At 36.2% G+C, this 10,510-nt stretch overlaps 2 protein-coding genes across 10 annotated transcripts in view; both read left to right on the forward strand.

The window, feature by feature from the left end:
- Positions 1-8,140, forward strand: part of LOC111862114 (triokinase/FMN cyclase) — a 31,845-nt gene extending 23,705 nt beyond the window's left edge. For all 8 annotated transcript variants that reach the window (XM_023847245.2, XM_023847248.2, XM_023847246.2 and 5 more), the window contains 4 exons: positions 1,312-1,471; positions 2,688-2,938; positions 4,908-5,044; positions 7,405-8,140. In XM_023847245.2, coding sequence (XP_023703013.1) covers positions 1,312-1,471; positions 2,688-2,938; positions 4,908-5,044; positions 7,405-7,522 — 666 coding nt within the window. In that variant the 3' untranslated portion in view covers positions 7,523-8,140. The remainder of the gene's footprint in view (positions 1-1,311; positions 1,472-2,687; positions 2,939-4,907; positions 5,045-7,404) is intronic.
- An 859-nt stretch (positions 8,141-8,999) lies between these two features.
- Positions 9,000-10,510, forward strand: part of LOC111862116 (CAAX prenyl protease 1 homolog) — a 19,499-nt gene continuing 17,988 nt past the window's right edge. Inside the window, exon 1 of one of the 2 annotated variants that reach the window (XR_002842370.2) lies at positions 9,000-9,360. Coding sequence is in view for 1 of the 2 variants with exons in the window: in XM_023847253.2 (XP_023703021.1) it covers positions 9,271-9,360 (90 nt within the window). In the remaining variant the exon portion in view is untranslated. The remainder of the gene's footprint in view (positions 9,361-10,510) is intronic. The other variant, XM_023847253.2, reaches the window with a different exon arrangement.

Genomic DNA, 10,510 nt, shown 5'->3' on the forward strand with positions numbered 1-10,510 from the left:
TGTAAGGGTGTGAAACTTTGTCTCTGACATTAAGGGAGGAACATAGACTGAGGGTGTTTGAGAACAGGGTGTTAAGGAAAATACTTGAACCGGAGATGAAGTGACAGGAGGTTGGAGAAAACTGCATAATGAGGAGCTTCATAACTTGTACCCTTCTCCAAGTATAATTAAAATGATCAAGTCAAGGAGGATGAGGTGGGCAGGTCATGTAGCACGAATGGGGGAGATGAGGAATGTGTATAGGATATTGGTGGGACAGCCGGAAGGAAAGAGACCACAGGGACGACTAAGGTGTAGGTGGGTGGACAATATTAGACTGGATCTTAGAGAGATAGGATGGGATGGTATGGACTGGATAGATCTGGCTCAGAATAGGGACCAGTGGATGGCTCTTGTGAACACAGTAATGAACCTTCGGGTTCCATAAAATTCTGGGAAATTCTTGAGTAGCTGCAGAATTGGTGGCTCCTCAAGCAGGGCTCACCTCCATGAGTAAGTAAGTATTCCTATATCTGTAAGTGATCTTTTCCCCTTACTTGCCCTGACAGTATTGGGCAAACAGTACAAATTATGAACCTCCTCATTACAATTTTCTCTATCCCTCATTGTGCCCTCTTCCTATTTCTCTTCACGTTTTTTCTTAAACAGTCTCAATCTCAGTTCTTCTCTTAGAGTGATAGACCAAGTTTGACAACCATATAAAACAATAGGTACAACTGTAGTACAAGAATGATACAGATATAAAATTATTATGTAATTCTGAATGTATCCTTTGTTGCAGCTACCCTTGGCATTGCTGTGTTACGTATATATGCAGCATGTATCATGACATCATTAGAAATGGCTGGGATTCAGGTCTCTGCATTAAAGATTTCTGGGGCACACAAGGAAGACTGGTTGAACTATCTTGATGCAGAAACTAAGGCATGCGCCTGGTGTGGGTCTCCCATGTCCATTCCACCAGAAGAGCCACTGAAGGACACTCCTCCCCCTGAAAATCATCCAGAGGAACACAAGGTTGGTATTATGTGAGAGTACTGAGCATCAAATATAAATAATTAAAAAATATAGTCGATTATACCAATTGGATGCTTGCCAAGAGTATTGCTTTTATTCAACTAACATTATTTCTTTTAAATGAGAAGGCAAGCAATATCTGTTAGTATAAATTACTATAGACTATATAACTTATGCAAGCCAGAATTTCTGTACAATTAACATGGAAACAAAATTTCCAGATTCTGATCTTCTGGATTATGACAGATGACAATGAGAAAGATGTAATGACAGATTTTTTTCTTTGTTTCAAAGCTTGAAGGACCTACTATAAATGCAGCGGGGTCTGAAATATTAAGAAGATGCCTTGAAGCAGTTGCACTGTCTGTAATTTCCAATGAGGGTCATCTGAATGAACTTGATAGTGCTTGTGGCGATGGTGACACAGGCACAACACTGCGCAGAATGGCTGACGGTTGGTATCCATTGGTGGAAACGCTTAAAAGCCATTAATTTATAGAAAAATTATAAAAATTGCCATTGCTTTAATTTCAATATAGAACTTAAGTGGTGCACGAAAAATCTCTACAAAATGTAGCTTTTTTTTCACTGTATGCTTATGTTAGATGCACAGAGTGACTGTAAAATCATAAAGACACCCTAAGAAGTTCAGTGAAGAATATGTAATGCCCATTTCCTTCATAAATTTCAGTCTTTGTGGGACATGAATTTAAAATTCATTTCAATGCATACATCTCAGATGTCACCTATAAATTTTGCATATTCACCATTTAATATGTTGTCCTGTAAACAATGATAGGTAGAGACTTTGTAGATATGTTTATGATTTATCTCTGTGCAAAATTTCAGAGGCTTAGTTCCAGTGGAAAATTAATTATCACTGACAAATCAAACGGTAAATTTTCATTTAATGTGCCTCAATTTTACTGTTTTACATTCTACAAGAAAATTACCGTATCAAGAGATGTACATGCTTTAAAACTCTATCATCTCAAATAATTTCACAGCCAATTGTGAGATTCTCTCAGAAGTGAATATTAAGATTACAATCCTCAAATGACAGAAGCAACTAGCCCCTCCAGAACATTAGTTTCTAACTACTGAACTACATGGCATTATGTCCCAAAAGGCCATAGTCTTAATTTCAAGTTCCTGTGCTAGATTTTAATGCTAATATCACTCCTATCTCCCATGATTTTTATAGCTGTCATAATGTGCTTATTGATGATAAAAAGAAAAATATAGGTACAAAGAAATGATGGTCTCCAGTGGCATCAGATTCACGTTGATTTGCCTCAAAATCCACAATTGGTTATAAAGTTATTTTATGGGGTCAAAGATACCACAAACACAAAAACTCAGTACACCTATTAGATACTATAGGGTTCTGACGATGGTGTATAACACACAGAGATACTTGGTTTTCAGACTTTGCCAATCATCCAAATTCTAAATAACTAAAAACACAACGTTTCAGAAACTGGATCTGTTTCCAAAACATTGTGTTTTTAGTTATTTAGAATCCAGACGATGGACAAAGTCCGAAAAAGTATCTCTGTGTGTTATACACCTATCTTTCTTAATAAATATGGGTAGCTAGCTAAAATTTCAGATTTGCTTCTGAAGAATTAATCAGAGTACCTTTCTTATCTATTTGTTCAATTTTTTAGGTATTCTGCTCCAATTAGGAACTTTACCAGTATCACATCCTAGTACCTTGCTAAAGCAACTCAGTTCTATTGCTGAAATGACAATGGGCGGTACATCAGGTGCTCTCTACAGCCTCATGTTGACAATGACAGGAACGGCTTTAGGGGCCAAGGTTAAAGCAGTAACTGCAAGGACTTGGGCTGTAGCTTGGATAGCTGGTACAGCTGGGACACTGCGCTACAGCCAGGCAAAACTGGGTGACAGGTCCATGGTTAGAATCATGAGATTCTTGTTGAAATGCCACACTCTTTTATCTGTCATATTAAGTATACTAATAGTTTATAATTTAAAAACTTACATAATTAGATATAGTTTTCAGATATTAATTAACTTTTAATGGAAGCAACATTTGATCAGTAACTGAAAGAACCTTTCATGATAAAGTGTAAAACCCTCGTTAATGTAATATGTGAGATGGGACAGATGGAGAATGCTGAGATTCTGGGTACTATATTACATGACCAGTTTTCTTTCTGTTTTTATTTTCTTTAAAGAAATAGGCTGTTATCTTATTTGAGGTGAATGCATAAAATAAATGAGATTCAATATTTTGGGGGAAAATACACATAATTCATAATTCATCTGGATGCTCTAACATATACTGAAACTTATATATAGAATATCATATTAATATAAGAACATTTTAAAAGCAGATTATATTTTTGTTGCCTTTATCAACACATTCTCACTTAGTTCACATATATTTCTGTCTTAAATGAAACTTATTATCAAGTCACCCTTCTTCCTCACTACATGTTTCTGCTGTATACAGCCATCATCAGGTGCCCTCTATCTTGATAAATTGTTGCACTGTATGTCAGAATTACATATCATGTGTGAACACAATATTTCCTAATTAAAATAAATTGACCTTAATTCAGATTAATTAACATCCCAGTGTTTTTCTTGTGGTTGTCGTCCATTCATTTAAAAGGTATCTGCTTCAGTATCTCTTGTTTTAGACCTGTTTGTGCATCGTTCCCTCCATGGCATGAATATTATGCGTTTTACTTGCACAGATCATAAGGATGTTGATGTAATGTTATTATCAGTTTTGTTATGTATGAACCTCTGGCTGTAGCTCCTTCCACGCTGCCAGAGTATTTGTGTTTCTAATTGGTTTATGTGTATATACAGACCAATTAGCAACATGTATTATACTATTATTATCATAACTCTATATTTGTAATTGTTGACCTGTAAAAAATATTCAAAATAAAATAAGTAGGTGTGTTTGTGATATGTTCCCATACAAAATGTTTCTGTGGTTCCATAGTTATTGCCATCAAATCGAAAGCTAAATGTAGATTTCATGTATTTTCTTGTAAGGTAAAAAGGTAAAGTTGTCCCTGTGCTTAACTAATTAAGCACTATGCCATGAAGGGATGTGGGGGAGTGCATATATAGATCATGAAGGGATGTGGGGGAGTGCATATATAGATCAATGTTTTCTTGACCTCAGCACTACATGAATGTGAATGGTCAGCTTCATGCCTTGGCCACATTGCCATCAGAGAAAAGCCTCTACCCATTGGATAGAAGGCTGGATGTGCACTAGAACTGGTCTGGATGACCTGATGAATGGAAAATTCTTGACCCTAGCATGACTTGAACTCTGACCCCACTCTCATCCAAAACACAGCCAGTCACTCTACCAAATGTGCTATCCTGGCTCCTCATATTTTCTTGTATTTCACTTTATACAAAATAACAGCCCTAAAAAAAGCTGCATTTTTTTTAAGCTCTACTGCCATACAAAATTTGAGGACCCTACATGGGTGGCCTATTGTTGCTCCTACATCACAAGTTTGCACAGCAGCCATATTAGTATCAATGATGGTAAGAAATTTAGAGTACAAAGGAATGAGGGTCACTTCTAATACCATGTTGTTTATTTCATGTTTAATAAAATTACATACTCAGCTCAAAAGATAATGTGACAGGTTGGCAGATGGACATCATTCTTTCATTCATTCCATTTATTTTCCATATATCCATACAGGTAACAAACCTAGGATGTGGAAATAGTCCCTTTGAAAATAGATAAGCATGATGATACCGTATGTCCAGTTTTCTATATAATATACATAAAGTATGGTATAAAATAGGTCACAATAGGCATTATTTGGTATAATTTTTAATATCTTTAAAAATGTGCAACTGATTTCTTTTCTCTCCAGTTTGATGCTCTGTTGCCTGCTTGCATGAAATTTGAAAGCTATAAACCTTCCACAGTAGAGGAGGGACTCAGAGCCTTGGAAGCTGCAGTAGTGGCTGCAGAAGAAGGATGTGAAAAGACACGCTACATGAAGGCCAGGTATGGATAATCTGTAGGTTTTTTCACCATCTATTTTCATAAAAAAATTCACATACATAGCTTTAGAAGTTAATTACTTTTACCACCGTGCTGAAAGCCAAATACATACATACATACATTTCATTTCACAAGTCCAAACAAATGGACATGAAGGTCGTCATACAAAAATTTAAACAAACACACAGATAACGAAATAATTAAAACTAATTGCTTACGTTATGCTCCACATATTCAGAAACTGTATAAAATTAATTATTCATAAGATATAAAAACAAATTTATACAAACACACAGATAACAAAATAATTAAAACTAATTGTTTATGTTATGCTCCACATATTCAGAAACTGTATAAAAGGAATTATTCATAAGATATAAAAACAGCCTATTTTTAAAACTAATTCTATCCTCTTTAAGGCTTTGAATGTTTATGGGCAATCTGTTGAATAGTTTAATGGCAGTAAACATAGTACCTTTCTGAAAAGCAGAAAGATTCGAGTTTGGCAAATATAATTGCTTTCGATTTCTTGTATTCAAACCATGAACATCTAAACCTGAACAAAATTTAGTTTGATTATCAATCACAAACATCATCAACGAGAGAATGTATTCACATGACAATGGCAGTATATTCAATTCAATTCAATGCAGATTTTGTGTGGTTGCCATGTTACTATTTTACTTTATACAAAAGGCTGCTTTAACAAGTGTCTTTAGATCTATTACTGTCCATAATTACAGGCCCCCATATTAAGTGTCAGTAGTGCCAGGCCTGTCTCTATTTGAACTACCATGTTATTATGATTGATTGTAAGAAACTGAGATACACATGACTAGGGTGACCACTAGCGGCATAATATACTAATACAATTTTGTACAAATCAGTCAGTTTCGTGAAAAGGGAAAACACAGACACACAGAGACAGCATGGTTATTTTGTAAGCATACATTTATTCCTTAAGAAAGGAAATCAGTTAACGAGATAGGAAAGAAACAGAGAATGTTCTGGACCCCCCATTCTTCAGAAAGAAGAAAGCTATTAATTTCTGCTTTTTTCAGTTACATGGAAAGTAGAGGGAAATTTATTTTGAAGGTTAGTTACTGATGAAGCCTGTACTGAAGGGTGCAGCCTTCTTCCAAAAATATATTGAGCTGTTACACTGGTAAATTTAGCCAAATTGCTATAGTCTAATATTAATTGAATGTTCTAATAGGAGTGGGTGATATTAAAACTATCAAAAATTGTTTAACAATACTGTATGTATTAGTGTAACAATCTTCATCTCATAATTTTCCAACCTGATTTATGTGAAAGGAATAGAAGGTATTTTTAAAGTACATAATTGCCTTTCTTTGCTTTGATTTTATTGTTATAATTGCTTATGCTGCAGTCTTTTTTGCAACACCCACTTTCCCTCCCAGTTAACTGATGGGGGGATGATGGGTGGTTTGAATTCCATGTTGAAAATAGCCCTTGCCTAACATGTAATAAAAATGTCAAATTAAAATTCCAAATTCTCAAAGTTCAAATTTCCTTCCTGTGTTGAATACATATTAGGGGCCCTGAAATATCTGCTTTTCTCACACAATTCCACTTTTCCCCCTGAAAACAATATTCTGCACCCTGCCATTTCTCACTATCCATTTTCCACCTGTGAGGAAGAACTGAATGTGCCACTTTAAAGGGCAATTTTTCTACCACTTCTCCATTGGCCCAGATCAGTTTCTTCTACCATACCTCCTTCCTTGGTTACCAACCTTGTCTACATAACTGAGCCAGTTCCTTAACCAATACTCTTCAGTCCTGAAGATGCTTTCAGCTCATGTATTAATTTTTGTAAGATATTTCTTTGATGCCCAAGAGAGAGAGAGAGAGTGTGTGTTGCTGTTTGTAAAACAATGTTATAATTTTGAAAGTGAAGATATTATTTATCCTGATCTTGAATCCATGCCTTATTGAAATCATTGGCTTCATCCTATTCCTCAGAAATCAGTAATTCTTTTAACAATATTTCATACCAGCTCTGTAACATATGAAGAAAGAAGAAGGTTGTTCCTTCTCTTTGTCCCTTTCAGTTTTATACAAAGATCGGATCCCCTCAGAGTAAGACTCTGTGAATCTGATTAATGTGGGGATCCTACAATGGTTTGGAGCCCACTTCTTCCCCACCAGTCATTATTTATATATTTATTTTTATTATCATTCATCAATCCATTCATTATCATCATCATTATCCATACCATCATTGTGCCCTATGGGGTAGAAGCGTCAGCCTCATAAACAGTTTACTTGTAATAATCACTTTATCCAAACTGCATCATTGGTATGGCAGAACTGCAGTATTTAGTTAACTGTTCCAGAGTTGGAAGAGCAACATATGTGGATGCCACTCATGTCACTGATGTGGATGCTGGAGCATATGGCGTGACAGTTTGGTTAAAGGCAGTTTTCAATGAGCTTAAAACTTGTTTCCAATGACATCAGAGAACAGGAACATTTTATATAATAAATACCCTAATGTATCATCATTTTTCCACTCTCAGTTCATGAATAGGCATGTCAAATATTACTTTCAGTATAAGATAAATTGAACAGATTAGCTCAGTAATGTTGCATATGATTTATATTCAGGAAGTACAATATCTGGTGGGACCTTCCTGGGACCAGCTGTTCAGATTCTCATTTCTGAAGATGAATGTTGGAATAGTAGAAAGTATCTTAAACTAAGTTTCACTTACACTTCCAGCCACCTTTTGGAACGGGGGTGAGCAAAAACGAGCCCAAGTACCCAGTCTTTCCCTAACAATACTTCCAGTCACCCTATAGCAACATATTAAGTTTGTAAAACAATGTATTAGAACTGTGTACTGTCTGTGTACCCTTACATTATAAATGTAATTCACTTAGTCATAAGGTTAAAATAATGTTACAGAAAAAGAACACTTTTGGACTCAATTTTGTTTTGTTTTGTTCAGTTTAATTCTTTTTTAACTCATAGCCCTCCTTAAGAAGAACAGTTGTATGTTTGTATTCATGTAAAATATTTGTATGGCTGTAAATATTGTAAAATATAATAAATACACTGCCTTTGAATTAGCCTTCTCTTGTGAAGACTACAGACTTTTAGGACATGATAGCATGTAATTTGGTACACAGTACCTATGTTTTGGAGGTAACTTTTGTTGTCACCTTGGGGGCAGAAGAGTGTGAATAGGTTTAAAGATGTGTCAGCATAACTATTCTCTGTGCATGGGTCAGAATCAAACTAGATCACCTACTGAACCCAGTATAAAATTAACTAGAAGTAGACCTGTTTGAGATTGTACAGTGGTCTAATACTAGGTAAATAAAGCAAATAAAGCACCATTAAATACCGCATTAATAATCTAAATAAAACAGGCTGTATGTGGGCCAATAAATCTTAAAACAATATAAATAAAAAGTGGAAATGGGAACTATAATGAAATCAGGCAAATAAACGTGCAACACCTATACCATTAAGGAATTTAACATTAGTAACAGAGGATGAGTTGGGCAGGGCATGTACCACGCATTGGAGCAAATAGGAATGCATACAGGGTTTTGGTCGGAAGACCGAAAGGAAAAAGACATTATCATAGATCAGGCGATAATATTAAACTGGATCTTTGTGGAAGAGGATGGGGTGGTATGGATTGGAATAATCTGGCCCAGGGTAGGTACAAGTGGTTGGTTCTTGTGGACATGTCAATGAATTCGGGTTCCATAAAACGTTGGGAAACTCAGGAGGGTCTCTCTTTCATGAGCTAGATTGGGCTAGATTACGAAAGTGTTGACCACGGGTCAATACGCAAAGACTTTGTTGTTTTTCGTACCATTCGCCACAGCGACCGTTCAGGATCAGTGATGATTTGTCGGAGCCATGTGAGACGGTCTGAGATTATAGTGCTGTACTCTTTGCCAGTGATCCGTGTGAGACGGTCTGGGATTTGGCGCTTTGCTCTTTGTCAGTGATCCGTAGTTGGAAGCGCATGTTTTATTAGTTGCGGTTAGGAAGTTTCTGCGACGGAAGCCAAAATTCCTGTCTTAGAACAGAAGTATATAAGAGCAATTTCTTTTCCAGAAAAGATAACAGTTAATACAATTCATTTACACCGTGGTTGAAATGTGTGTATGAACTGAGCTTCTAAGCATCAAAATTAGAGTGCCCGCGTGTTTGCCGGAACTTGACGCCCGTAAATATAGAAATGGTATCAGAAGCGACCTGCATATTTCAGGGCGTCGTAACTTTTTTGTTAATCGAATATTTGTGGGAATTATACTTATCTATACGGCAGGTTTGTTTGAAGTTATTTGTGTTAATTGTAGTGGATCATTATAATGCTTTGGTTCTTGTATTTGAGATGTAAAAATGGCATGCTTTCCAATATCAAATTTTCATGTTAACATTTAGTATATCCATTGTAGGATGTCAGAATACAAATATATGATACTTTTACAGACACATATCCAACATGTTATATGAATATGTATGCAAACTTAGTTGTTACAGATTAGAGACGACTTAGAAAAATGTTGTATTAAGTGTGGAGTGAATTTGTCAAGACGGTCATAAGCATTACAATATTGTAACATGATTCTGTACGTGTTCTAAATTTTGAACAAATTCAGGCTATAGGGTGGATGGCCAGGGTTCGATTGCAAGTAAGAGCAAGATTTTTCTTTTCACAGCATTCAGAACTGCTTTGAGGCGTACCCAGTCTCATTTTCAGTGAGTATCAGGGTCTCTTTCCCCACAGTTAAAACAGTTTGGTCATGAAGCTGGCCACTCAGCTCCATTTACTGTCAAGGTCAAGAATGATAGAGCTATACCAACACTCCCTCCATATTTCTTCAAGATATATTGCTTATATGTATTGTTAAGCACAATAGACCACTGTAGGTTGTGGTGCAAGGGCCGAGAAGGCCTACCCCTCATACATTCATTCATAATTGTATTGTTGCTGTTTTAAATTTTGACTTTATTTACTTGTGAGGACATACACAGTCAGAGAGTCAGAGTAGGAGGGCAACTATCGGAGGAAGTCAGAACAACGTCAGGAGTACCGCAAGGAAGTGTGCTGGGCCCACTACTGTTCCTCACCTACGTCAATGATATTTGGAGAAATATTGAGTCAACTATTAGGCTATTCGCGGATGACTGTATAATATATAGGAAAATTAAAAATAATAATGATAAGGAAAAGTTGCAGATAGATCTGAACAGACTTGGGAAATGGGCGGTTGAAAATGAGATGAAAATTAATCCAACTAAAAGTAAGGCAGTTTGTTTCACGAGGGCTCGAGTAACGGAGCCACTAAATTATTCGTTAGGGGGCACAGTAATCCCAGAAGCGAGCAGCTGTAAATATCTGGGAATAATTTTACGCAGCGACCTAAGCTGGTCTGATCAAGTTAATTACACTGTGAAAAGAGCCTGGAAGGCAC

This window comes from Cryptotermes secundus, unplaced genomic scaffold (genome assembly GCF_002891405.2).
Source record: "Cryptotermes secundus unplaced genomic scaffold, Csec_1.0 scaffold645, whole genome shotgun sequence".
NCBI lineage: Eukaryota > Metazoa > Arthropoda > Insecta > Blattodea > Kalotermitidae > Cryptotermes > Cryptotermes secundus.